At 55.1% G+C, this 25,856-nt stretch overlaps 1 protein-coding gene across 2 annotated transcripts; it reads right to left on the reverse strand.

Moving 5' to 3' along the window:
* Nucleotides 1-360: 360 nt before the first annotated feature.
* Nucleotides 361-24,097, reverse strand: KASH5 (KASH domain containing 5). Of its 2 annotated transcripts, XM_084759051.1 has the most exons (20): nt 23,663-24,095; nt 21,189-21,326; nt 17,185-17,289; nt 16,696-16,882; nt 16,208-16,275; nt 14,479-14,545; nt 14,094-14,255; nt 13,663-13,780; nt 13,366-13,416; nt 7,422-7,499; nt 7,068-7,124; nt 6,774-6,833; nt 6,108-6,172; nt 5,860-5,947; nt 5,370-5,480; nt 3,522-3,580; nt 2,068-2,113; nt 1,034-1,098; nt 838-957; nt 367-749 (listed from the first exon to the last, which is right to left on the reverse strand). In XM_084759051.1, exons 2-20 carry the CDS (start codon nt 21,229-21,231, stop codon nt 608-610), a joined length of 1,692 nt encoding a protein of 563 aa, XP_084615177.1. In that variant the 5' UTR covers nt 21,232-21,326; nt 23,663-24,095; the 3' UTR covers nt 367-607. The 2 variants fall into 2 exon arrangements, with proteins under 2 accessions (XP_084615178.1, XP_084615177.1); XM_084759052.1 differs by lacking the exons at nt 5,370-5,480; nt 5,860-5,947; nt 6,108-6,172 and having other exon boundaries at nt 361-749; nt 23,663-24,097.
* Between the last annotated feature and the right edge of the window lie 1,759 nt (nt 24,098-25,856).

Below are 25,856 nucleotides of genomic sequence, written 5' to 3' on the forward strand. Positions count from 1 at the left end.
CTCGGTCCTGTCTTTGCTCGGAAGAGGCTCCTGACATTCTAAGCCACCAGTGTTGACAGGGAAGGCGAGGGCGTAGGAAGATCCTGGCGTGCAGCACTTACGGTCCCGGGGCCCCTTCCTTCACAGCAGTCTGCAATTTCAGAGCGCAGAGGCTGCAAGCTGCGTTTTGTGGAGTTGCCACTGGGGAGCTATCTGGGATGCCTCTTGCTTGCCAGCACTGGTACCGCCTCCCTTGCAGCAAAGAGTCCGTTCCCTTCCCTTAACAAGAGCACACAGACGCAGCTCGGGACAGTGAGCGCTGTCTCCCCAGGCCCCTGCACTGTGGTGATGCGGCAGTAGCAGCCTCTGAAGCCCTTGGGTCCCCTTTTACTCAGCTGAAGCACAGCTGCCCTCCTCCCCCGACCTTGTTTGGTGAGGAAATCATCCTTTGCTCAAGTCATTACTACGTGATTTGCTATTGTTAAGCGGGAGGAAGCAGGGTAGGTCATGGTCACATAAAACAACTTAGGGATGTTGGGGCGCCGTGTCCTGACTCTGAGTCAGCGACAGCGGGAGGCACGATGGTGGCACGGGGTAGCGGGGTGGGCTGTCTTCTGGGAAGGACGCCTCACACCGGCGGGGGCTGAAGGTAGTAGAGCTGCACATGCGGCCAGGTGGGTGGTGGGGACTGGCTGAGCAGCAAGACGGAGAGCAGCAGCAGCAGCAGCAGGCCCAGGATGGGGGTGGGGAGCAGCGAGGGCTGGCTGATTCTGGAGGGGAGGCAGGAGAAGCTGAAGGTGGCCCCAAGGAGATTGGGCTCACAAATGCATGGCTTCTGGAGACATCTAAAGGGCACACCTGATCCCTGGGGGGTGCTGGGGGCGCAGACAGTGGTGGGTCGCCCGGGACCTCTCAACTGGCACCAACTCTCTCACCACAGGCACCAGGGCTCGTTGCAACTCTGGCAGGACTTGGCACCTGGAAAGGTGGCAGGGCATTACTGTCAGGCTTGGTCTGTCCTCAGTCCCTTTCCAGTTCTCACGTGTCCCTTTACCTCTCAGGAGAGCTTCCCGGGGAGTGTTCGTGGTTGGGGGTTCCCAGAAGGCTGGAGGGGTCAGCCTGGGTGGAGAAAGCACAGGGCACACCCACTCACGCATTTGCACAGCCTTGGTCAGCACCCCGGTGCAGGTTACACCCGAGGTCACAGGTCAAGGCTGCTTGGCTCTGAGTGAATGGGGAGGAGGGCAGGCTAGACCAGGCTGCACAGTGGTCAGTAAGGGCGGGAGCACTCGAGCGTTCCTCTCTCTCCTGCCACCTGATCCTGTGCTGGGCTCACAGGGCCAGCCTGGGAGGCTTCATTCCTGAAGGCTCTGCCAGCCTGTCGCCCTCCTGTCTCTGTGGGAGGGACAGCTGTCAGTTAGGGTCCTCCTATGCCCACATCTGCTCCAGATACAATGACCAGCCATGATAAACCAACTGCTAGGTCTCAAACCCACTGCTGGCCCTGAACCGAGAGCAGAGAGAAGAGCGGGGTGGGGGGGTGGGGGGGGTGGGGGGGTGGGGGTGGCGTGGGGGGGGCCTGGGTGGCAGGGCAGCTGAGCACTCCACTGCTGCCAGGCCCGACATTCCTCAGCCTATGGCAGGCTCACCTCTCATCAGATTCCTTTCCCTTCCCTTAACAAGAGCTAGGCTGAGCCCGTCACCTTGTCTTACCACAGAGCAGAGTGGAGGAGTCCAGGCCCAAGCAGTGCTGCCAGATCACTGCGGCCACCAGTTCCTTGTTGAGTGGGAGTGTGTGGGGGGGTGCGTTGTGATGCAGCTGGGGTATAGCCACATCTGTGAGGCCCCAGGCTCAGGGTGTGGGGACTGCAGCCTGCACACATGCGGCTGGGGGCCCAGGGGAACATCCTGGCTGCCAATTGCCTCAGCCGCCCCTCTCCACCCTGCCTCTCATTAGCTGCAGCGAGGGCCTTGTTATCTCCCGACCAAATGATTTTTCTGTCTGTGCCTGAGGAATGTAAGTTGGGGGAAGAGCTGGGGTTAGTTCCTCCGCTTCTGGGGACAGGAAGGGTGCTAGGGATTGCCTACCAGGATCCAGCTCTCGTCTTCCTGTTCTTCCTGTCTTCTGGACAACCTACAGCAGACAAGAGTCACTGCACACCCTACCTCCCTGCTCCTCTTTTCCCACTGGAAGCTGCAGATACAGAGGACGTCAGGGTCTGATGGCAGCTGCTCTGCATACTTTTCAGATATTAAGAAAAACAGAACCGTGGGAGTTTGTGATCCTCAAAAGGCTCAGAAGCCCTGGCCTCAGGCCTTCCTGCAAGAGATCAGCCCCTTCCAGCTGATGCCAAGACAGAACCAAGGCTCCCTGCTTTATCTCCACACTAAACACCCCAGGGTATGTGAACTCTGGATACCCATTGGGGGGTTCTGTGCCATTTTTCAGCCTTGGCCCTTCAAGTCTTGTTAGAGACTGGATACCCCGCTCTGCCAGCACTGGAACCTTACTATTTGGGCTCCCCCATGTCCAAATCACTTCTCTGGGTGTGCCAGCAGCCCCCTTCCCAGCCTATGCTTCAGGGAGGCCCTGGTCTCAAGCTTCAGAGGCTGGCGCCTCCACAGGGACCCAGGTGTCCCTGTCACCAGCCTGTGCCTCACTGAGGATCAGGGATCTAACCCTGAAGATGTAGTCAAACCAGCAGCCACAAGCACACAGCTGCTCCCAGCCCAGCCCCACCGAACACTGCAGTGTGAACTCCTGAGATGCTCATGTGATTTGTAGGCTACTGAGTCCCCATCCCCTTGAGGTCAGGCTCCAGTGTTTGTCGCCCCCAGCCTGCTGTTCCCTAGAGGAAGGTGGGCTGCCTGCCACCTGGGAATGTGTTGGTAGCAGTCCCACCCAGGAGGCTTAAGTCCCTTCTTCCCTCCATCCTAATGACGTAGGAGGAGGTCATACTGCTCAGAGCCCCAAGCCAGCCCCATCTCAGCTCTGCCCAGACAAGTCCAATTAGAGGTTGTGTAGGGGCCTCATTAGCGGCAGGAGTCTGCAGGAGGGGGGCACCACAGGAAGCTGACCGCACTATCATCAGACATCCAGCACTTTCCATCCTTACTCAAAGCCTGAGTAAGGCCTCAAAACACACCGCCATCAGTCACAGGGCTGGATTCCCAGGACCCATGGAGGCTCACGCCAGCCCCTCAAGATATCAGTGCCCAAGACTGGTCTGGAGCCTCCAGGGTCTTCCATGGCTGGGAGCCCCCAAGGCCCATCAGCCTTTTTCCTGCATCTCTGGCTCCCTCAAGGGTGACAACCTGCAAACTCAGCCCAGTCCTTGTGGTTCCCCCAGGATCTCTAAAAGCCTCCCTGGGGTCCAGGTGCCCATCTTCTCTTGGAATTGCTAGGGCCAGGATGTGCTGAGGGCAGACCCAGGGTTCTGAGGCAGCTGGACAGGAATGGGGGAGCTATGTGACTCTTGCAGGGTCCCACCAGTCCCTACCTCTAACTGTGGCAGGGGGAGGACTGTCAACCGGCTCCTTACCTCAAGGGTGGTGCTCCGCTTTCTTCTAGAGCATGGCCTGGCTCTCTCTGGAAATTTCTCTGCAGAACATCAAGGGTTGGTCTCCTTGACTGCACCGGAAACCCTCCCTGCACTTCTGACCCAGCTCCATCAAGGTGCCTTCTACCTGAGGTCCAGACTGGGGCTCCCTCAGCACCCAGGGAAAGCTGGGTGTGCCATGGACTCTGCTGACTCGACCTACCTCCTTCTGAGGACTAGAGAGACCAAGTCCCCACCTAGCGGCCTGTGCCTGTGACCTCAGCTGCCAACGCCACTGACCTGACCTGTTTGTTATTGTTATTTTGAGAGTCTCTTGTAGCCCAAGCTGGTGTGAACCCAGAATGCTGCAGAGGACGAGGAAGACAGGTGCAGAGAGACATGGAGACGGGACCACAGACTGGTGGGAGACATTAAGGAACATGGCTGCTGAGGAGTTTTCAGGGCTGGGGCTGAGGCAGAGCAAGCTGGAGCCGGGCAGGTGACTGGGAGCTGGGATATAGCTGTGAGGACACCTTACCCACACTTTCTACTTTTTTTTTTGATAGGGTCTAACTCAGTAGCTCAGGCTGGCCTCAAACTCATAGCAAGCCTCCTGCTTCAGTGTTCCCAGGTCTAGAACTGCAGTGAGTCACCACATTCCATTCCTAATAATCAGTGACCTCCAGACTTGTGCATCTGGCTAAGTCTGGGAGCCCCTGGATGTCCTACAAGATGTCACCTTATCTATAAATTTAACTTCTTCCCCCACCTCCCTTCTCACTCTGCCTCCTGCCCTGTCCTTACTCTGCTATCCTTGCTCACAGCCAGAGACAGGCACAACCCCCTCTGCGTGGTCACTCCTCACCCAAGCCACCTACACTTCCAAGACCATTGTGTGGTTCATGTCCCCGAGCTCCTCAGTCCTAAGAAAGCTCAGCTTCCCTTTGCTGTCTCCCACCTGAGACAGACACCCCTCTCTGTTCCAGGCTAACGGCCACCTGAACTGGCTGGCCCATCTGGGGTTCATGGCTGTCTTGGGTGACTCAGCTGTGTATTGGGCCAGCACAGGGCGTCCCAGGGGCCTTGGCTCCATGTGCCTAGCTTAGAACAGACCTTGGGTTCCAGGCTCGGGGAGAAGGAATCTCATGATCTTGCTTAGCTGCTGAGCTTGCCTTCCTCAGGGGCCTCCCCCAACCCTTCTTTTTTGAGACAGGGTCTCTGTGCAGCTCAGATTCAGATTCATTTCAAAGCTAAGCTTTTCTTCTCTCATTTCTTCCTTTTCCCCTTGAGACAGGCTTTCTCTGTGCAGCCCTGGCTATGCTAGAACTCACTCTGTAGACCAGGCTGGCCTCAAACTCAGAGAGCCACCTGGCTCTGCCTCCCAGAATGCTGGGATTAAAGGCATATGTCGCTCCCGCTAGGCATGTTTTCTTAAAGACACTTTATGTCTTTCACAATATGCGCAATTGTAAACAAGGGCATCCCACAGGGTTTTTTCTAGAGCAATTTGAGATTGCCTGTCCCTTAAGGACAGGGGTGTGTCCTGTTGGTTGGGGCTGAAGACCCAGCACAAAGCAGGTTCTTGGTAAAGAATAGATGACAGGCCGGGGTGTGGTGGCACACACCTTTAATCCCAGCACTCAGGAAACAGAGGCGGGTGGGAGTTTGAGGCCAGCCTGGTCTACACAGCTCTAGGACAGCCAGGGCTACACAGAGAGACCCTGTCTTGAAAAACAAAACAAACAAACAAAAAAGAGTAGATGACACAGCAAAGGGGCAGAGAGCTTCAGTGGGGTCCTTTGAGCCTCTTGGGGGCCCTGGTCTCCTGTGGCTCAGAGCCTCTCTGCTCACCTGTCTTCTAGCAGGGTCCTCAGCCACCTCATGGGGCTCACCCTCAGCCTCCTCCCACTGCCACACTCCACAGAGAGGACTGGAGAGGCCAGAACCTGCTACATCCTGCTCCTGGAAGGAGAAGCTGTATTTGAGCCTGGGAGGGCCAGAGCCAGGCGGAGCCCCAGGCAGGACAGCGGTGAAGGGGGCACAGGTGTGGGGTTGGGACAAACTGACAGGCGGGAAAGGGCTGGGAAGTATGGACAGGTACAGAGGGAACTAGTGATGGGACCAGAGACAGGTGGGAGATGATGTAAGGAACATGGCCACAGAGTCGTTTTCAGGGCTGGGCTGGGAGGACAGGTGACTGGGGGCTGCTGCTCTGGCCATGGTGTGAGCTGAGTCACCAGGTACCCAGACCTTGAGGGCCAGAAGTGAGGGTCTGCACAGGGCCATATGCAGAGCTTCTGCCTCGGTGTCCTCCAGAATATCCCACGGGAGCAGAGCCTACCTGCCAGAGAGCCTGGATCTCCAAGTCCAGTGACGGGGGCAGGGTCATAACACAGCCCACTCTTCCTGCCTCAGCCCCTTCCAGCAGCCTGGCCACACAGAGGGAGACCCACCTTTGGGAACAGTCTGCAGCCTTCACCCTGTGGCCCAGCCCCCTCCTGGCCCTTTGGTGCCTAACCATCCACTTGATCCTCCCCTCCCCTGAGACCCGTCAGTCACTCATCTGTCCCATCCTGACTATCCACTCACTGCTCTGGGTGCTCCTGGCTCTGACTCAACTGCTCCTCCAGGTTTGAGATTTCCTGCCTTAGTTCCTGCATAGAAAGCAGAACACGGGCCCTGGTGGAGCCCCACACACTTCTCTTCCCACACACAGACTGCCCGTGGACCAGGATGAAGATGCAGTGACAGAAAGTCAGACTAAGAGAGCACAGATGGTGGGCGTGGCGGCGGCGGCGGCACACGCCTTTAATCCAGCTCTCGGGAGGCGGAGGCAGGTGGATCACTGTGAGTTCAAGGCCAGCCTGGTCTACAAAGTAAGGACGGGACAGGAGAGAGAGAGAGAGAGAGAGAGAGAGAGAGAGAGAGAGAGAGAGAGAGAGAGGAGAAAGCCAGAGCAAAAGGCACAGCAGGAACATCAGAAAGGTAGGGAGTGGTAGGTAGACTCACAGAAAAGAGAGGAGAGAGCCACCCAGACAGACTCTTCCCAGGGGAGACAGGAGCTCCCAGAGAGGTGAGGGCTGTGGACAAGACACCCACAGAGAAACAGAACTAGTAGCGGACAGGGATGAAGAACAAGGACGGAAGGGGCGGAGTGAAGAGGCAAAGAGATGCAGCAGTCTGACGGGGAGGGAAAGGCACTCGTGCAAAGACCCTATAAAGATGAGCAGAAGAGGTGCCGTGGGCACTAGTTACCTGGGTGGTGGCTCTGTACTCCTCCAGGGTCTGGGCCAGACTCTCTGCGTGGCGGGTTCGCTGGGGTAGGGAACACAAAGCCACTTGAGCCAGGACTCAGTCCCCCAAGACATGAGGCCGCGGAAGGGGGAGCTGGCCTGGACCCTGCAGGCCACACTGTGACCCGGGAGGACCCTGCAGGCCTGTCTGGGTTACTCGACCAGGGCCCAGGGCTGGGTGGGCTCCTGCCACACAAGACAGGGGCTAGGAAGGCATGCTAAGGAAGGGCAGGCCTGTCCCCTCCCTGTCCCTCACCTCTGAGAGGACTGCTTCACGCTGGCAAATGAGTTGTTCACACTCACAGAGCTGCCGCTGCCAAGGAAGGAGCCTGTCCATCTCTTCACGGCCTCCCACCAGGCCCCCACATCTCCCCTCAGCCTCCTCCCGCCCCCGAGCCCCCCCCCCCCCCCCCCCGCCTCCCGGCCATCCAGGTCTCCTGTGACACCCATGGATATCAGCTGCTCTGAAGGGGACTCCAACTAGCTGCCTGGCAGCCCTGCAGCACATGGATTCTGATGCAAGAGCCTGTTCTCAGAGGCTGCCGTGCTGACTCGCTGCGCTGCGCTGCGGGGAGGTGAGGAGGCCCCAGGACCCAGACATATGCGGCACCTTCAGAGCATCTTTCTCTGTGGCCAGCTCCTCACTCCGCCTCTTCACTCCATCTCGCTCAGCTAGCAGCTTCCCGTTCTGGAGGGAGGAACAGCCATGCTCACCAGTCAGCAGCACTAACGCTGAGAGCCGTGCACTGCCATGTGTGCCCCACCCCCCGCAACCCCGCCCCCCTCCCTCATCAGCCCTTTAATTCTCCCGCCACCATGCTGGGCCCTCAGCTGGGATTGCTTCATAGGTGGTCTCCCCACAACAGGGTGACATCAGGATTTCATGAGGTCCCTGTGAGTTAAATGAGTAATAACTTGCACACACTTTGCCTGTGTGACTCTATTTCTTTTCCCGTTTTAAAAGATAAAAGCAACTCAGGCACAGAGGGGCTGAGTAATTTGCTCCAGGAAACACAGCTCTTGCTCATGCTAACACAGGCCAGTGAATGTTAACGATTACAGACATTTATAGCCGTCAGCAGCACCTAACATCCACCAGATAGAAATGTTAGACTCGAGCATTTATAGATACTTAAAGAAACTCATGTTTCCTAAAATACAAAACTACAGTATAGTGAGACCAGAACATGCACGCGCACACACACACACACACACGTACAATCTCAATATATAGCTTGGGCTAGCTTTGAACTATGGGCGACTTTACTTAGTCCTCATGCCCAGCTGCAATAATCTATACGTTGGTTTCTTCTTCTCGCCATGTCTTTTGCTTTCCTGTCTGACCCAGTCACTTTAAAGCAAATCTCCCATTTCCCCTACTCATAACAACTTATATCTGTTATCAAAACCATAACTCCAGAATTAACAGCTAAATCAGACAGTTTCCTTGTTGTCCATCCACCTGGGGTGGCCTGCGGTGACTCACACACTTTGCCCTCTTCCCTCCCTTTAAGCAGGGCTGGCACTGCCCATGTTACACCGGCTCCATAAGAGAAGCCGTGAGGCAGGACAGCCATTCATAGCGTCCTTCCCGTCAGCTCTACAGGGGAGCCTGCCTGCAGAGTGAAGGGACTTGGAAGGCCACCCCATCTGTGTGATGCCCAGTCCCACCACTAACGCTAGGCCTTTTCTAGGAGGCCAGATGAAACCCTGGGTGACAAAAGGCATGTGAAAAGTAGTGGCACTCCAGGTGCACAGGGGGAGCGGGAGAGATGGCTCTGAGGTTCAGAGTACTGGCTGCTCTTCCAGAGGACCTGGGTTCAGTTCTCAGCACTCACATGGCGGCTCGCACCAATGGTAGCTCCAGGTCCAGGGGACCCGACACCTTCACAAAGACATACATGCAGGCAAAACACCAATTCGCGTGAAATAAAAATTAAAACAAAAACCAAGGTGCACAGGGGCCAGAAGTGGACACAAGGGAGAAGCGGATAACGCTATGCCCAAGGCTCACTATGGAGGCCCAAGCTGAGCAGTGGGGCAGCTACACAGCTTGGTAGGGAGGATGTGCCTGGGCTGGGCCTTCCAAGGGGAGGCAGTGAGGTCAGGAAAAGGCATGCACAGCAGCTGCCCAGTGGGACCTAAGAATAAAATGGCCCAAAGCTGGGTGTGATGGCCTAAAGCTATCTATCACCTCAGCAGCAGGGAAGCTGAGGGAGGGCAAGTGCTTTGAGTGAGTACCAGGCCAGCCTGCTACACAAGACCTTATCTTAAAATCAAGAATAAGGCTCCTTTGATCCCAACTCTTGAGAGGCAGAGGCAGGTGGATCACTGTGAGTTTGAGGCCAGCCTGGCCTACAAAGCGAGTCCAGGACAGCCAAGGCTACAGAGAGAGACCCTGTCTCAAAAACCAAAAAAACACAAACAACAACAAAACAAAACAACAAACAAACAAAGCACCACCACCTCTAGAAGCGCAGCTAGTGCCTTTAACCACTGAGCCATCTCTCCAATCCCCAGCGCATCGTTTTTTAAGAATGAAGGAGATAACGCCGGACGAGGTGGCTCAGGCCTTTAATCCCAGCACTCAGGAGGCAGAGGCAGGTGGATCTTTGTGAGTTCGAGGCCAGCCTGGTCTACAAAGTGAGTTCAGGACAGCCAAGGCTACACAGAGAGACCCTGTCTCGAAAAAACAAAGAAACAAACAAAACCAACCAGCCAACCAAAAAACTGAAACCCAAACCAAAAAACAACAAACCAAATAACTGAATCAGACAAAAAACAAACTAAAAACAAAACAAAACAAACAAACAAAAAAACTCAGTACAGAGAAACCCTGTCTTGAAAAACAAAAGAAAAGACAATTCAAAGTCCGAGGTCCCAGGCATCTTAAGTCTGGCAAGCCACATCCTCCTCCAGAGCCCAGGGGACAGAGGCCAGCTCTTCTGGTCCCCAGCCTCGTCCCTGTGCAGGTCATCAGTGCCTCACTCACCTCAGCAGCTTGGGCTGCTGGTGAAGGGCGACGAAGGACAGCTGGGAGTGCTGTGTCAACACCTGTCCACCTGGTGGGACCCAAAAGCCATCTCAGCACCCTGCAGCCTCCTGCGGAAGCACCGGCTGTGGGTCCTTGGGATCCAGCCAGGGCCAGACCTTTGGAGACTGAGTGTCCCGTTACCCCACCAGGCCCTGCTGTAACCTGAGATCTCAGTCTCCAGATCTCAGCGGGCAGCTGTGGCAGGCAGGGCCTGCAGGCTGAGAATAGCTCCAGCTAGCAAGCCAACAAGTCCCGCTGCGGGCACAGGGCCTGGGGCCGGAGGCGGGGTGAAGGTGGTCTGTTCACAGGGCTAACTCCTCTGTCTTCATGATATGACCTGGGGGCAGTGACAAGAAAACCTGGCTGCTATAGGAACAGCTGTCCCCAGCCCTGCAGGCTGGCTGTCTTAGTTCCAGGCTGAAGGTGAGACATCCTCCTGGCTCCCTGGCAGCTGTGGTTAAGGGATTCTTCCCAGCCAATGATATGGTGGAGCTGACTGCTGCATTGATATGGAGGTGGAGCTTGTGTGTGTGTGTCGTGGTGCTGGTGCCTCCCCACCTGCCTGGAGCCATCTGTGGTTATGAGGCCACAAGCAAGAAATAAATGCTGGTGAGGGTATGGAGGAATTTGCCTGAGGCTTCAGACTATACCGGTGTGAGTTTGGAGCCATCCTGTACTACACAGCGGTGGACCCTGTTACAAAAAACCTAGGGCTGGGGATGGGGCTCAGCGTTGCTTGCTGTAACACATGCAAGACTCTGGGTTCCACTCTCAGCAAACCCTCACTTAAGGAAAAAAAGCTACTGAGCCACTAGACGACACAGAGACCAGAAACTGCTTTGGGAGGAACTGGCCCATGTTCACTGGGAGCTGGCACGTTGCAGGCCATGCTGCTGGGACATCAGGGAGCCTGACAGCCACCACAGCTGGGTACCTGTGTGAAGGGCCCTGCAGGGAGAGGTCTCCTCATGTGTGTATGTGTGTGTGTGTGTGTGTGTGTGTGTGAGAGAGAGAGAGAGAGAGAGAGAGAGAGAGAGAGAGAGAGAGACAGACAGACAGACAGACAGACAGACAAACAGACAGAGACAAAGAGAGACAGAGAGAGGGGAGGGAGAGAGGGAAAGAGATGCAAGATAGAATGCAAGCAACCACCAAAGCAATGGGAATTATGGGGATTTGTGCTCTTTACACACACACACACACACACACACACACACACACACACACACACACACACATACACACACACATACTACACAGAGAGACAGAGAGAGAGATAGTCTCTACATAATCCCAGTTGTCTTTGGAATCACTATTTACAACAGGCTAGCTTTGAACTCACAGAGATCCACCTGCCTCTCACTCTGCCTCCCAAATGCTGAGATTAGATTTCCTTAATTCTTTTGTTTGTTTGTTTGTTTTTGTTTTGTTTTTTAGGTTTTTTGAGACAGAGTTTCTCTATGTAGCCCTGGCTGTCCAGGAACTCGCTTTGTAGACCAGGCTGGCCTTGAACTCACAGCGATCTGCCTGCCTCTGCCTCCTGAGTGCTGGGATTAAAGGCGTGCACCACCACATGCGGCTGAGGACCCAGGTTTAATTCCCAGCTCCCATATGGTGCCTCACAACCATCTGTTCCAGTGGATCCAACACCCTCTTCTGGTCTTCACAAGGCACCAGGCACTCACATGGTGCACAGACATTTATACACGCAAGACATCCATAAACATAAAATAAAAAAAATTTTTTCGATACAGGGTTTCTCTGTGTAGCCTTGACTGTCTTAGACTCACTTTGTAGACCAGGCTGGCCTCGAACTCACAGTGATCCACCTGCCTCTGCCTCCCTCTGCAGGACCTCTGTAGGGATTAAAGGCATTCGCCACCATGTCTGGCCCATAAAAATTTTTTTTTTCTGCACTTAGGGAGGCAGAGGCAGGCAGATCTCTGTGAGTTTGAAGCCAGCCTGGTCTTCAAAGTGAGTCCAGGACAGCCAGGGCTACACAGAGAAACCCTGTCTCAAACAAAGAAACAAACAAACAAACTCTACAAGATATTATACCCAGCTGAATGCAGGCTTGAGGCAGCAGCCATCCCACCCTGGGGCTCTCATTGTCCAGAAAAGAGGACAACCATTCACAAAGGAGCCACGGAAGAGAGACTTAGGCTTTCAGTAAAAAGCCCAGTGCAGCACAGGGAGAGACTCAGGGTAGGCCATGAGCTGTGGGCTGGGGCTGAAGACCCAGAGACTGGCTCAGAGGCCCTGAACGTGGCTGGCAAGGAGCCTTGGAAGCATAGGACCCCTGGGATTCTGAGTGAGCATCCCTCCCTGCTCCCAGCAGCAAAGGCAGACCACACAGTGCCCTCATAGGAAAGCAGCCAGAGCCCAGGAGAACAGGCAGGCAGCAGGAGGTGGAGGCAGGGCTGAGCCCTGAGTTGAAGGCAATTCTGGCCTCCCCATGGATGGCTAAGAAGGATAGCAGAAGACGGGCATCAAGTGAGGACCAGTGCTTGCTGCCTGGGATGGGAACCCCTCAGGGATCTGCCACCTTGAGGGAGGAGAGATGGAGTGATAGCATTTCATTCGATGCCTTTCAATGTGGACAAGAAGCCCGTAGTGAACAGGGACTTAAACAGGCCTGAGTGTAGGGCTGGTCCTCAGGTAAACACCAGCACTATGCCCTTTCTCCGCCCCGACCGTGCAGGCTCCTGCTGGGGCCCGGAGAACACACAGGCCAGATGGCTGCTTGTCCAGCATGCCCAAGGCCCACAGCGCCATCTCCAGCACCGCCATGAACAGGAGGAGCAAAAGCTGAGACAGGGGGAAGGGTCGCAGCACATGGTGCCGTCATGCTTGCAGCATGAGGCCAATACCTATGCTTAAAACATGCTTCAGAAGTTTTGCAGTCTCATTTGCATCACCAGGGATCAAACCCATGAACAACATACTGCTATAAACAATGATATCTGATTTTTTTTTCAGACAGTCTGGTTACATGACCAGGCTGGCCTTGAACTCATAATCCTGCTTCAAATCCCCGAATACTGGGATGACAGGCACAGAGCACCATGCCAGCCTGCTGGGTTTTCCTGTGTACATCTTACAGCTCCTAACTTGAGTTAGGAGCTTTCTTTCTTTCTTTCTTTCTTTCTTTCTTTCTTTCTTTCTTTTTTTGTTTGTTTTTCGAGACAGGGTTTCTCTGTGTAGCGTTGGCTGTCCTGGACTCGCTTTGTAGACCAGGCTGGCCTCGATCTCACAGCGATCTGCCTGCCTCTACCTCCTGGGTGCTGGGATTAAAGGCGTGCGCCACCACACCCAGCTTGAGTTAGGAGCTGAGCATCCAGTTTAAGGCTCACATTGTCCCATGAGGTGAGGCCATTGGCTTGCTGCCCTGATGGTGAGGGCGCCCTGACGCAGATAAGGGAAGAACTGGCAAGGGACAATCACAGCATGTACGATGCTGGGCCCCTTTGGCCATGGGACAGGGGCAGGGACCCCTGAAGGTGGGCAGGCCTCAGCTCACCTCCTCCTGTAGCGTCTCCACCTCAGCCACCAGGTGTTGCTGCTCCTTCTCCTGGCCCACCCCAAAGAGAGGACAGGGTCAGTTGCAGCCCCTGCCCAGCACCCTCCCTGACCCAGGGATGCAGTCAGGGCCTGTGTCACTGAAGAGCTGGGCTGGGAGGACTCCTGACATTCTCTTGTCATGAGGACGGCAGGTAGGCTGGGGGCGTGGGGGTGAGCAGGACCCGAAGTCAGGTAACCTTTGCCCCTTCACCTCTGTCCTTTCTCTGAGGCCAGATGTGCCCTGCCAAGCACTCACTGTGTGCCGGGCCTGGGCCATCAGGCTCCGGTTCTGCTCTTCCAGGCTCTTGGCCAGAGTCTTCAGGTCCTCTAGCTCCTCATCCAAAGCCTTGGCCACCTGCAGGGCCTGCTGGGTACTGAGAGGTGGCACAGCCGTGAGGGGAGGCAGAACACAATATCCCAGACTGTGAGGGGAGACTGGGACCAGACAAGGCAGAGCAGGGGCACCACAGGGAACAGAGAGACAGGGACAGGGGAGCAGTGTGGGGTGGACACAGTGGTCACTGTTCACCTGAGGAGGGGAGCACGGGGCCATACAGCAAAGAAAGGAAGGGGGTTGGAGGACAGAGGGGGGGGGCAAATCTGGAAGGGGACAGACTGAACCCAAAGGTGAGGGGACAAGAGCTGGCCAGAGGGAGATGGGGTCAGCAAGGAAGGCATGGTACCCACCTTCGCAGCTGCTTCCGCAGGGCTGCAATCTCCTCCCCTAGGCGCGCTGAGCCCTCCTCAGCAGTCTCCACGCTGCGCTGCAGTTTGGCGTTCTCCCCAGCAAGGCGCCGGTTGCTGAGCTCGAGGTCCTCCAGGCTGCTCAGCAGCTCGGCCGTGGCAGGCCTGAGGGCAGCAAGGCCCCGGTCACCACCACTCTTGCCCCTGCTCCCACTGCAGCCAGCTCCCTACGTGGGGCAGGTGCCGGCAGCTAGGAAAAGGGCTCCTCTGAGGACAACTCAGAATCTAACTCCAAGGCTCTCCCGAGCCAAAGCCATCAGTCTCCCCACTCCCACGCCCCAGAGCGGCTGGAGAAAATGAAGAGGGTGGGGACCGGGAAGACAGGCACCCCTCAGGCCTGGGGTCTTCTCCTCCAAAGCTCTCTAAGTTGGCTGGCTCCTCAGCTTCTGGGCATGCTAGACAGAGACAGATAACAGGAGGTTGGACTTTCTGAAGACTTTATTTTTTTATTTTGTAAAGATTTATTTATTTATTTATTTATTTATTTATTTATTTATTATGTATACAGTGCCCTGCCTGCATGTACCCCTGCAGGCCAGAAGAGGGCATCAGATCACATTACAGATGGTTGTGAACTACCATGTGGTTGTTGGGAATTGAACTCAGGACCTTTGGAAGAGCAGGCAGCACACTTAAGCACTGAGCCATTTCTCCAGCCCTTTCTGGTGACTTTAAATGTTGGGGTGTCCAAGGACCCCAGGATTGCCCAGGACTCTGGCCAACAGTTTCTTAATGTGCATCCCTGGGCCTCCCTGGGCTGAATCTACTCTTTCTTTTTTTTTCCAAGACAGGGTTTCTCTGTGTAGCCTTGGCTGTCCAGGACTCACTTTGTGGATCAGGCTGGCCTTGAACTCACAGTAATGCATCTGCCTCTGCCTCCCGAGTGCTGGGATTAAAGGCGTGCGCCACCACGCCCGGCACTGAATCTACTCTATTACACAGGCTGCGTGCTCGTGCCTGCCTGGAGCGCAGCCAGGTCTCCAGAACCAGTTACCACGGACACCTCCACTCCCCAGCCACCCCTCTCCTGCCCCCGGCTTTCTCTGTCTGACAGCGCCTCAGGCCCTCCTCACCGCCAGTCTGTCCTCTGTTGGAGTTCAGCCAGTTTGACCCTGCTTCACCACATCCACCCTCGCTCTCCTTTACTCTCTCCCTGGGAACACCGCAGCCTCTGCCTCAATTCTGCCTTTCCCCATTGACCTGGAGCTGGCCCAGGCCTCTGCACAGTCCTCCCTGGCCCCCAAGGCTGAAGACAGTTCAAGGTTCAAGAGAATGCCGGATGTGCTGGCACATGCCTTTAATCCCAGCAGTCAGGTGATCTTTGTGAGTTCAAGGCCAGTTAGTATTTTGAGATCCAGGACAACCAGAGCTATAGAGAGAGACCCTGTCTCAAAAAAGAAAAAAAAAAAAACAACCAAACAAAAAAAAAAGAGAGAAAGAAAAAAAGAAAAAAAGAAAGAAAGAAAGAAAGAAGGAAAGAAAGAAAAAGAGCTGGCCATGGTGCCGCATGCTTTTAATCCTAGCACTCAGGAGGCAGAGGCAGGTGGATCTCTGTGAGTTCGAGGCCAGCCTGGTCTGCAAAGCGAGTCCAGGACAGCCAAGGACACACAGAGAAACCCTATCTCGAAAAACAAAACAAAACAAACAAAAAACAAAATTAAAAAAAAAAGAAAGAAAGAAAAAGAAAGGAAGGAAGGAAGAAAAGCAGAAAAACAGAATGCCAAGAGAACTGTGGTTCTGTAAAGCCACTTTTTAGTGGTACACTTCTGACTGTGAGGTGCTGGTGCTGGGATACATCTGGGCAGATGCCTGCTCTCAAGGAAAGACAGGATGTAAGAAGTGCAGAGGGGAGGGGGTGCGCGGCAGGATGGGGAATGCTGCGAGCAGGGGATAGAAAACCTGACCCCAAAGTCTAGGATGAGAGGACTGTCCCAGAGGCACCAGAAAGCCACCACAGCTGCAGGTCTTGCTGTGTGGAGCGGGTAGGTGAGAAGTCCCTGCTGACACCGCCCCCCCCACTGCCCCCCACCCCCCACCCCTTCTATAAATAGTCTCACCAGATGGCAGGTGTGGAGAAGCCAGGGCTCCCCCGAAGGCCGCGGTCTCCTCTGCCCGCTCTAATCCCCTGTATCAAAGGCAAGAGGCTCAGGTCCCTGCAGCCACCACAGCTATGACCTGTGCCTGCAGGGGCCTGGGGGGGTGGGGGGGTGGAGGGAGGGCAGTCGATGAGAGTGGCTGTAGGGGGGAAGGTGAGGCCAGATGGCAGGGCCTGGGCTGTGAGGGGCAGCCCTCCCTGCTCTCAGCCCTTCTCGTCCCACCTGAACCCTGCACCATCTAAGGCATCTGGTCCCCAGACTGCTTTACCCCTTCATATCTTTTCACATGTCTCTCCTTAGCTTTAAGCCAGCCAACTTGGGGGTTCCTGGGCCTAATTGGTATTGGCTGCAGAGCAGACAGGAAGGATGACTTCCCAAGTGGGAGGCTGGTGCTGTCAGGACTCACCCCTGCAGCTGGCAGGGGGGAGGCTGGTGCTGTCAGGACTCACCCCTGCAGCTGGCAGGCAGCAATCCAGTCCCGCATGACCACCAGAAAGGTGTCCAACTCCACAGTGGCTCCAGCACCCTCCCCAGAAGGGTCCAAGCTCCGAGCCAGTGTTTGGAGGCGCACATCCTGAGGGCCTTGTCCTGTCACAGCCTCCAGGTAGGCCAGGAGGTGGGCCACAGCCACAGTGCCTGGGACAGAGCATGGTGGGGAAGGGCTGCACTGGGCAACGGCCAGTGAGGCAGGCCATGGCTTGGGAAGAGTGTCTGTCATCAGTGGGCTGGTGACACGCCTGCCCATGCAAACACACTGGGGGCAGGTCCCGTGTCCCACCCCACCCCCCCACCCCGGTCAAGCTTTCCAGTCCATCTCAGAGTGGACCAAAGAGGATGAGCCAGGCCAGAGGGCCCAAGCCCTTCCTACCCCACCCCCTTCCTCATGCCATTACTCTGCGCCTGCAGGGCCCCCTAAGGAGGGCCCCCTAAGGCCCTACCTGTCTTGTGAGGGTCACAGGCTTCGAATGTGGAGTTAAGGATTTGTTCCTCCAGGCTGAGCAGCGGCCCTGAATTCACCTCCTCAGGCTGCTCCCAGAGGTACACTGTATGAGGAGACACCAGGATTTACTGCCCAAGGCCCAGGCTCTGCTGAGGTGAGGGAGAGCTTTTTCAGGGCTACCTGTGGTTGGGACTGGTGAAGGACAGCAGGAGGCTTCCAGTAAGGTGGCAACGTGAGGGCTGTTGGGTCAGTGCCCTCAGGAGGCCCCATCTCTCAGACAAGGGGTGGCCCCTGTGCCTATCTAGTGTTTTGTATTCCGCGGGCTCAGAGCCGTTGATGAGCTCTGGGGTGACCCTCCCCCCTCCCGTCTCCAGCCTCCCAGGCTATGGGCAGGGGGGACCAGGCTTGGGGAGAGCAAGGACGAGCCAGCATGAAGGTGGCTGAGGAGCCAGGAACAATCCGATAAGCCGTGGGCAGCTTCATCGATCCCACCGCTGCAGCCCTTCCTCCAGCTGCCCCAGGGACCAAGCCTCTGCTCTCCACATCCTCAGCATGGCGTCATCAGAGCTGGGGCAGCTCAGGGCCAGCACCAGGACGGAGAGGAGGAGGGATGGGCTGGCTAAAGAGGGACTGGCAGGGGACTGGCAGGGAGCTGAGCCCCTGCAGACTCCCCCGAGTCAGCAGCTCCACAGCATGTCTGTGGCGAGGCGCTTCTCTGGGAGATCTGTTTTCAAGCCAGTAAAATCCTCAAGAGGAATAAGCGGGTTGCTTGGTCCACATATGTGAAGATGCGTGTGCATGCACGCATGTGTGTGGAAGTCTGTGACTGTGTGATAAGCATGGGGTGTGGGTAGCATATGTATGTGTAGTATGTGTATGTATGTGTGTCTATGTATGTGTCACATATGTGCAAATGTGGAGTGTTTATGTGTTCATATATGTACATGTGTACACACATGTGGCCCCTGTATGTGTGTGTTGATAGGGTAGCTCTCACCTGGCTCAGATTCTGTGTGTGTGTGTGTGTGTGTGTGTGTGTGTGTGTGTGTGTGCGTGCACGCATGCACACTCACGAGAGTGCCTGTGTGCCTGTCTCCCAGGGTCTGTTGGCCTGCAGCTATGTTCACACTGCATGAGTACAGCAGGCGAGTAAACAGAGGTTCTCCAAGCTGGAGGCGGCCTTCCTGCCTCTCACTGGCTGGCCTGCTGACATGAGAGCCCACTGCACATGGCTGCAGGGTTAGAGGCTGACGACTCCCTCCCTCCTAGGGAAGGCTGGGATGATGTGGGTGGGCCCTCTGCTTGGCACTTACGGACACGGGGACCCTGGCAGCCGCTATTTCTACAGCTAAGGGGTCACCAGAAGCTGCCACCTAGCAGAGACCCCTTCTCACCCTGACGCCTGCAGGACTCTTCACCCCACTTTGACATGGACCTTTCTGGCTCCCAGGAGGGCATTCGGGGCCCAGGTTAGTTAGGGGAGGTGGACTTCAGCCACCTACTGCTCTCCATCCTTCCTCATACAAAGGAGGACTCCGTGCTGTGGCCCAGGAAGGCCACTGCTACATGGTCCCTTCCCAAGGTGCTCCAGAAAGACACCGTTTCTGTCCTCTCCTTCCTTCTTCATGCCCCAGCTCTGGCTCTAACTTTGCTTTTTTTTTCTTTTTTTCCAAGACAGGGTTTCTCTGGCTAGTGCTGCTGTCCTGTGACTCTGTGGACCAGGCCAGCCTTGAACTCAAGAGACCTGCCTACCTCTGCCTCCCAGTGCTGGGACTAAAGGCCATCGATCGGCTGGCTCTACTTTTCTTTCTGGACCTTTCTTCCACTTTCCCCCAGTCTCTCGCACATGTCCAGCCTCTGTCCCATTTGCTCCCTTCCTCCATCTTGTTACTCGGCTCCAAGCTCCTTCCCTCTCCTTTGCCACCCTGTCTTTCAGCCCTTGCTCTTCCCTCTGGGTGTATTCTTCCTTTTCCTTCCGGCAGCCTCAGGAGTTGACCTGGCCATGGGCCTAGTTCCTGGTGGCCGCACGCCCTCTGCTGGTGCAGTGAGGGTTAGCTGGCAGTCATCCACAGGCCAGCCAGCCTTCGCTAGTCTTGGCACGCTGCCCCATAAAACCCTATTTGCAGAGGTTAGCCCTGAGGCTGGGGTGCAGCTCTCAGCCCACCTGTGGGGACACCCGGGGGCCTGGAAGACACGGTGCCCCTGCACCGACTATGACAGCCTATATAAAGGCAGGAGGAGCTTCCTACCCCATTAGACTGGATCTCCCGTTTAGCACAGTGTCAGGAGATGGAGACAGAGAAATCGGAGATGAGGGGAGGGAGAGTCCAAGACAACGGAGAAAGGAGAGAGGCCTGGGGAGCAGAGCTGTTGAGACAGGGCAGAGACAGATAGGGACAAAACAGGAGTGAGGGACACAGAGCAGAGGCTGGCCCATGATCATCCTCAAGCTGATGTGTGCTGGCTCCCATGCCCACATGTCTGCATCTACCCACCAAGCAGCAGATGGTGCTCTGGGGTAGCAGTGGCCGTGGGCAGAGGCTGCACTCGGTTCTCCTGCAGTGGAGCAGGCCAAGCTGGAACAGGGTGTCGGTTAGTGTACAGCACATACTAGTTTTCAAAGATGTCTCAAAGCACAGGACTAACTCAGCAGAAAACTGGTTGGTTGGTTGGTTGGTTGGTTGGTTGGTTTTTCAAGACAGGGTTTCTTTGTGTAGCCCTGGCTGTCCTGGACTCACTTTTGTAGACCAGGCTGGCCTCGAACTCATAGTGATCCGCCTGCCTCTAGGACTAAAGGCGTGCGCCACCACCCCATGGTCAGAAAACAGTTTGTACATGTACAAAATAAATAAAATCAGTTAATGTCATTTGCATCACCTGCTTGGTTTGACCTTGAACTTTTTACTGTCTTGCCTCTGCCCCTCAAAACCCTTTTGAGACAGGGTTTTCTGTGTAATCCTGGCTGTCCTGGAACTCTCTGCAGACAAGGGTGGCCTCGAAATCAGAGATTTACCTGCCTCTGCCTCCCGAGTGCTGGGATTACAGGTGCACCACTATGCCTGGCCACCGACTCCTCCTTCCCCCTCCATCCCTCTCTTTCGTTTTTCTTTCTTTCTTTCTTTTCTTTCTTTCTTTTGTTTTTTTTTTTTTTTTTGGTTTTTCGAGACAGGGTCTCTCTGTGTAGCCTTGGCTGTCCTGGACTCACTTTGTAGACCAGGCTGGCCTCGAACTCACAGCGATCCGCCCGCCTCTGCCTCCCGAGTGCTGGGATTAAAGGCGTGCGCCATCACGCCTGGCTCACTCTTTCGTTTTTCAAGACAAGGTTTCTGTGTAGACTTGTCTATCCTAGACTCACTCTGTAGACCAGGCTGACCTCACACTCACAGCAATCCGCCTTCCTCTGCCTCCCAAGTGCTGGGATTAAGGGTGTGTACCACCACGCCCGGCCAGCAGGTCTTTCTTAAAGTTACATATATGAGCCGAGCATGGCAGAGCGCACTCTCTGCACTTGGGAGGCTGAGGCAGGAGGAGTGAGAGCTCAAAGCCAGATCCTGTCTCAAAAACCAAAACCAAAACACAACTCAGCACTGGTGGCTGCCCAGCACACACAGAACCCTAGATCCCATCTCCGGCGCTCTCTCTCTCTCTCTCTCTCTCTCTCTCTCTCTCTCTCTCACACACACACACACACACACTCTCGAGTGGAACACGGTCTGTGGAGCCATGCTCTAGGGGGGAGTCTTTGACTAAGCAGGTGACAGCCAGATGCCAGTGTTGGGAAGAGAAGTGCAGCAGGAGGGACAGAGGTGACAGGGCACCTGTTTTGCCCAAAATAAGAGGTGGGAAGTGTGGGTGTTACATTGTGTAGAGCCTCCTGTCCCCAACAGCCCTTCAGGGAGGAGATGGGGACACACATCATGTGATCACTGCCTCTCTCCAGCTCCCAGCCTGACCCCGCATAGCTCCCTCCTCCTCCTCCTCCTCCTCCTGGCAGACACCTACTTTGTGCGGTGGGGCCACTAGGCTGGCCCGCGGGCAGGTCCATGGGCCACTCCAGCTGCTCTCCAGCGGCTGTCCAAGCGCTCAGCTTCTCCCCACGGCTTGGAGGGCTGGGAAAGGGACAGGCTGCCCAGATAGCTCCTACAAGGACAAGCAGAGTGATGGCGTCCCTCAGACCAGCCACAGTGGGGACTCAGACTGCTCCATCTCTGCCCCACGCCCTCGGGGCTCTGAGAACCTGTTTGCTATCCCCATGCCAACTCCAACCTGTTTTTGTGGATTTGAGGTGTGGGATGGCGATCTGAGGACTAACGAGCAGGCAGCGAGAGATCAAAGTAGGAGGCGAGGGGGCGGAGTCAACTCCTGCCCCTAGGGTGTGTGGCCACCTTGCTTGCCCATAACCTATCAAGTCACCATCCTGTCCTAGGGGCTCCACCTTGTGCCCTTCTTCCTCACAGTCCTACCTCAGGCCCACCTTGCTCTCCGTGGGTTCACGTCCCAGCTTCCTCCCAGGTTCCGGAAGCTCCCACAGGCTGCAGACTTCATCTGCCTGGCCATGGCTCCCTTCGGCCATGCTGTGTCTTCTAGCACCTCTGACCTGCATGCTATTCTGTGAAGTGGCCTCTGTCTGGGATGCGCCCTGCCGCCTGCCTCTTGTTCTCTGTCTGGAGCTAAAAGCCTGGTGGAACAGGCTTGGAGGCAGACCATTTGGTCTGACTTAGGACTGCTGGCCTTGCCCTCCTCGGCTTCCAGCTGCTTTCACCACGGAGCCACACCTCCAGCCTTTCACTGGGGGATTCTAGGCAGGTGCTCTGCTGCTGAGCCCCACGCCAGCCCTAAGATGGCCAGGTTGGCCTTGAGTTTGGGATCTCTTTTTCCTCAGCAGGAATGTGCATCCCCGGGACTGCTTCATTGGTTTTTTGCTTGTTGTTTAAAGGTTTATTTTTACTTTATGTGCTTTGTCTGCATGTGTGTCTGGTGCCTTTGAAGGCCAGAAGAGGGCATCAGATCCCCTGGAACGGGAGGTAGAAATGGTTGTGAGCTGCACTGTGGGCTCTGGGAATCAAAACTGGGTCATGTGCAAGAATTATTAACTGTTTCAGTTCCCTCCCTCTCTCTCTCTCTCTCTCTCTCTCTTCTCTCTCTCTCTCTCCAAACAGGGTCTCTCTGTGTAGTCCTGACGGGCCTCGAACTCAGTGCTGGGATTAGAGCTGTGCGCCTGGTCAGCAGGCTCTCTTAACCACTGGGCCTTTTCCTCCCCATCAGCAATCTCCAAGTCCCTTACCCTCCGTGGCCCTGGGAACTGAGCATCCTCCCCAGACTTGGGTTCCCAGCTCCCGACTCTCTTTTCTCATGAAATGCACTCTCACCCTGCCTTGCCTTTATCACACCGGCTGCACGTTTTCTGGGGGACGTTATTACTTGGCTTTTGGAGACAGGGTCTTATTATTGTAGCTGTAGCTTCGGTGGGCCTTCTGAAGCTGCGGGGATCCTCCAGCCGTCCATCCCAGCTCTTAGAAGGCCCCGGGGAAGGGAGGTGTTTTCAGAGCAGGAAAAGTGGGAGGAAAGGCAGCTCTTGAAGCGGGACAACTCTTGAGGAACGGGGGAGATCAGGTTGCTGGTGGGGGTCTGAGGGGCCTAGGATATGGGTGGGTCCTCCTATCTAAAGAAGAGGTCTCCAGGGGTCCTCGGATTAGAATTCCAGGGCTGTATTTCTAGGGTGTCACTAGATTTCAGGGTTCCCAGTGGAACTTGTAGGCGCTTCAGTACAGATTTCTAGGGTATCAGGAAGGACTTGAACACAGAATGTCCTCCAGGATTTCGTAGAAGTCTCACAGGTTTTGGGGGGGGGGGACAGAAGGGATAGCTGGAAGATGCTGGTTGGTGGCATGTCGGGCTACACCTGGGCTACCAGCACTCAAGCTTGAGTGGAGCCTGGTTAATTTAATGAGGCCCTAGAGTGCCCCCAGAGAGGTGGCGTGCCCGTTTTTCTTCCAGATGGACCTGGGTTGGATTCCCACCACCCAAACGGCAGCTCCCAACCATCTGTAATTTTAGTGCCAGGGATTACAACAACCTCTTCTGGTCTCCACAGGGACGCACCTGGTGTACATACACATATGCCGGCGAAACACTCATATACAATTTAAAAAACAAAACAAAACAAAACAAACAAACAAACAAACAAACAAACCAAAATAATAAGCCAGGCGGTGGTGTGGTGCACACTTTCAAACCCAGCAGTCGGGAGGCCGAGGCAGGCGGGTATCTGTGAGTTCGAGGCCAGCCTGGTCTACAGAGTGGCCTCGAAGACAGCCAGGAGCACACAGAGAAACAAAAATAAAATAAAACAAGACTTCCCAGTGGGTTACTTCCAGCATTTCGGAGGGGATCTGGTCGGAACTTGGAGCGTTTATAAAGGCAGGTGAGGTTTTTGGGGGAACCCCGGCACGAAAGTCGCCACAGGTTGGGCGTACCTGGAGACGCAACTCTCCGGACACAGCTGAGGGCCACCAACGACGAATGGCGGTTGCGAATGGCACGGAAGAGGCGTGCTCAGACGCAGCTTTCCCGCCAAAAACGCAAATGGGCGTGTCTCTTTCAAGTCCCGCCCCTCTCGGGCTCTAGTCTCCACGCAAGCGCACACCGGGTTGAAGGCGCCAACCCCGCGGTCGCGCATGCGTAGAACTTCCCGGGGAGGCCCGCCTGGACTAGAGGACCGAGCGCATGCGCACTGAAGGAGCTAGCGGCGATGGCGCTAGATCGCCGGCAGCGCTCTTCTGTGGTACAGGATCCTTCCCTTCTGCTTGGCGAAGTACGGCCAAGTAGGGGAGAGTTCTACTGAAGGACTCCCTGTTCACCCCTCTCTTGTCAGTCACTGAACGAGTCCTTTCTGTCTTTTGGGTCTTGGGCTCCCGCCCACCACCGTCACAATGATGTCCAGCCTCACTTCCGCTCCATGCCCTCCTGTGGCATTAATACGTACCCAAGCTGCCATTTTCCAGTTTATTATTTATACTCTCTTATTTATTGAGGTTGGCCTCGGACCTGAGGCAATCACCCTGTCTCTACCCATCACGCTGGGCTACTCAGACTTTTTCATTCATGAAGTAGAAGGGACATACCGCTTTTTATTTATTTAAATGGCAGTAGGGAGGGAGCGGGTCACCAAACTAACTCCCAAGGATGCTTGGAATAGAAGACTCCAATTTCTCGTCCATTAGTCACTGCAGGAAACGTGATCCTCTTGTACATCCCATGTCACCTCTGGTACATAGTAAAAGCCCGTACATAGTAAAATCTGTTTGTGAGTGACATTTCCCAGGCCCCATCTCTGTGTGGTCTCTGGAAAGTGGGCACTAGGAGCATGGCCAGGCTCTTAGCCTTTTTTGTTTGGTCAAGTGTGGTCAGCACACAGGAGGCAGGGGCTGGAGGATAAAGGAAAGTGGGGCTAGGCGGGTCTATATAGTCCTAGACTGTCCCGGGTTACACAGTGAAATCCAGTTGGTGAGATGGACCCACAAGGTGGAGGGAGGTCCCCCGAATTCTACATCCATACCATGTCATGTGTGTACAATTTCACTTTATTATGCACTTATTAAATGAGTGTACCTCATCACGCAACTGGTCTAAATAAGAGGGAAAGGAGATTAAGGAAAACAAGAACGAGACCTGTGTGTCAGTTCCTGGGAAACAATTCTCCTGGCGTAGTCAGCAGGATTTAAGCAGACCATCAATTCCACCAAAGTTGCTGCTGGAACCTGGAGCAACCAGAACCCGAAGCCTCAGTCAGAGCCCAAATCCTTGAAGCCTTCCCTGGAGCAGTTCTCTTGAGCAGCATCTCGAAGTGGAGCGATGAACAGCCAGAACCCATGTCCCAACCAAAAGCCCAGCCTCCTGTTTTGGGTATATGTGTATGTATATATACATAATATATATGTATAATCTCCTCTCAGTCCGTTCAAGGATGCTTTTTAGCTGGCAATAACCAAACTCCCCCATGAAGTAGTTCAAGTTCTAAGTGGAAAAACATCATCCTGCTCTCACATCTAAGTGGTAAACATCCTAGTCTGTCCCCTATCCCACACTTGGGTTCAAGAAAAAAAAAAGGCTGCTAATGATAGGGAGCTGGGCATGAAGCTCGGCTGGGACAGGGTCTGGCTGAGGTGCCCTCCGTTCCGTCCTCAGGACCTTATGAACATGGTGGTGTACCGGCGCACAGGAGGCAGAGGCAGATGAGGCCCTGTGTGTGCTGGCTAGTTTTGTGTTACCTTGATACAAGCGACAGTCATATGGAAAGAGTACGCCGCCACTGAGGAAATGCCTAGTCAGATGGCCCTGTAGGCGAGTCTGTGGCGACGTTTTCCTGGTTAATGAGTGGTAGGAGGGCCCAGCCCTGGGCTCACTGTGGGCAAAACCACCCCTAGGAAGGTGGTTCTGGGTTATCGGAAACAGCTGAGCAAGCCCTGGTCCCCACTTCCTGCCTGACTTCCCTCAGTGATGGAGTGTGCTGAGGGATGTAAGATGAAATAAACGTCACTCTACTTGTTTTTGATCCTGATGTTCACTTGTCACAGCAGTGGAAAACAAGCTAGGACACCTGGTCTCGGACAGGGGGAAAAAAAGCATGTCAGGTGTTTTCAGGGCAGGTTTTGGCGTGTGGCAGACCCT

This window comes from Acomys minous (genome assembly GCF_964271855.1).
Source record: "Acomys minous genome assembly, chromosome: 2".
NCBI classification, from domain to species: Eukaryota; Metazoa; Chordata; class Mammalia; order Rodentia; family Muridae; genus Acomys; species Acomys minous.

Excerpts from the sequence above, each read along its gene's own strand:
- KASH5 (XM_084759051.1), bottom strand. The coding sequence starts at position 21,231 with ATGGACCTGCCCGCGGGCCAGCCTAGTGGCCCCACCGCACAAA. Across the intron at positions 16,276-16,695 it reads GCTGCCTGCCAGCTGCAGGG|GGGATTAGAGCGGGCAGAGG; the intron begins GTGAGTCCTGAC and ends CCTTTGATACAG. Across the intron at positions 1,099-2,067 it reads AAGACGAGAGCTGGATCCTG|GCTGACCCCTCCAGCCTTCT; the intron begins GTAGGCAATCCC and ends TTCTCCACCCAG.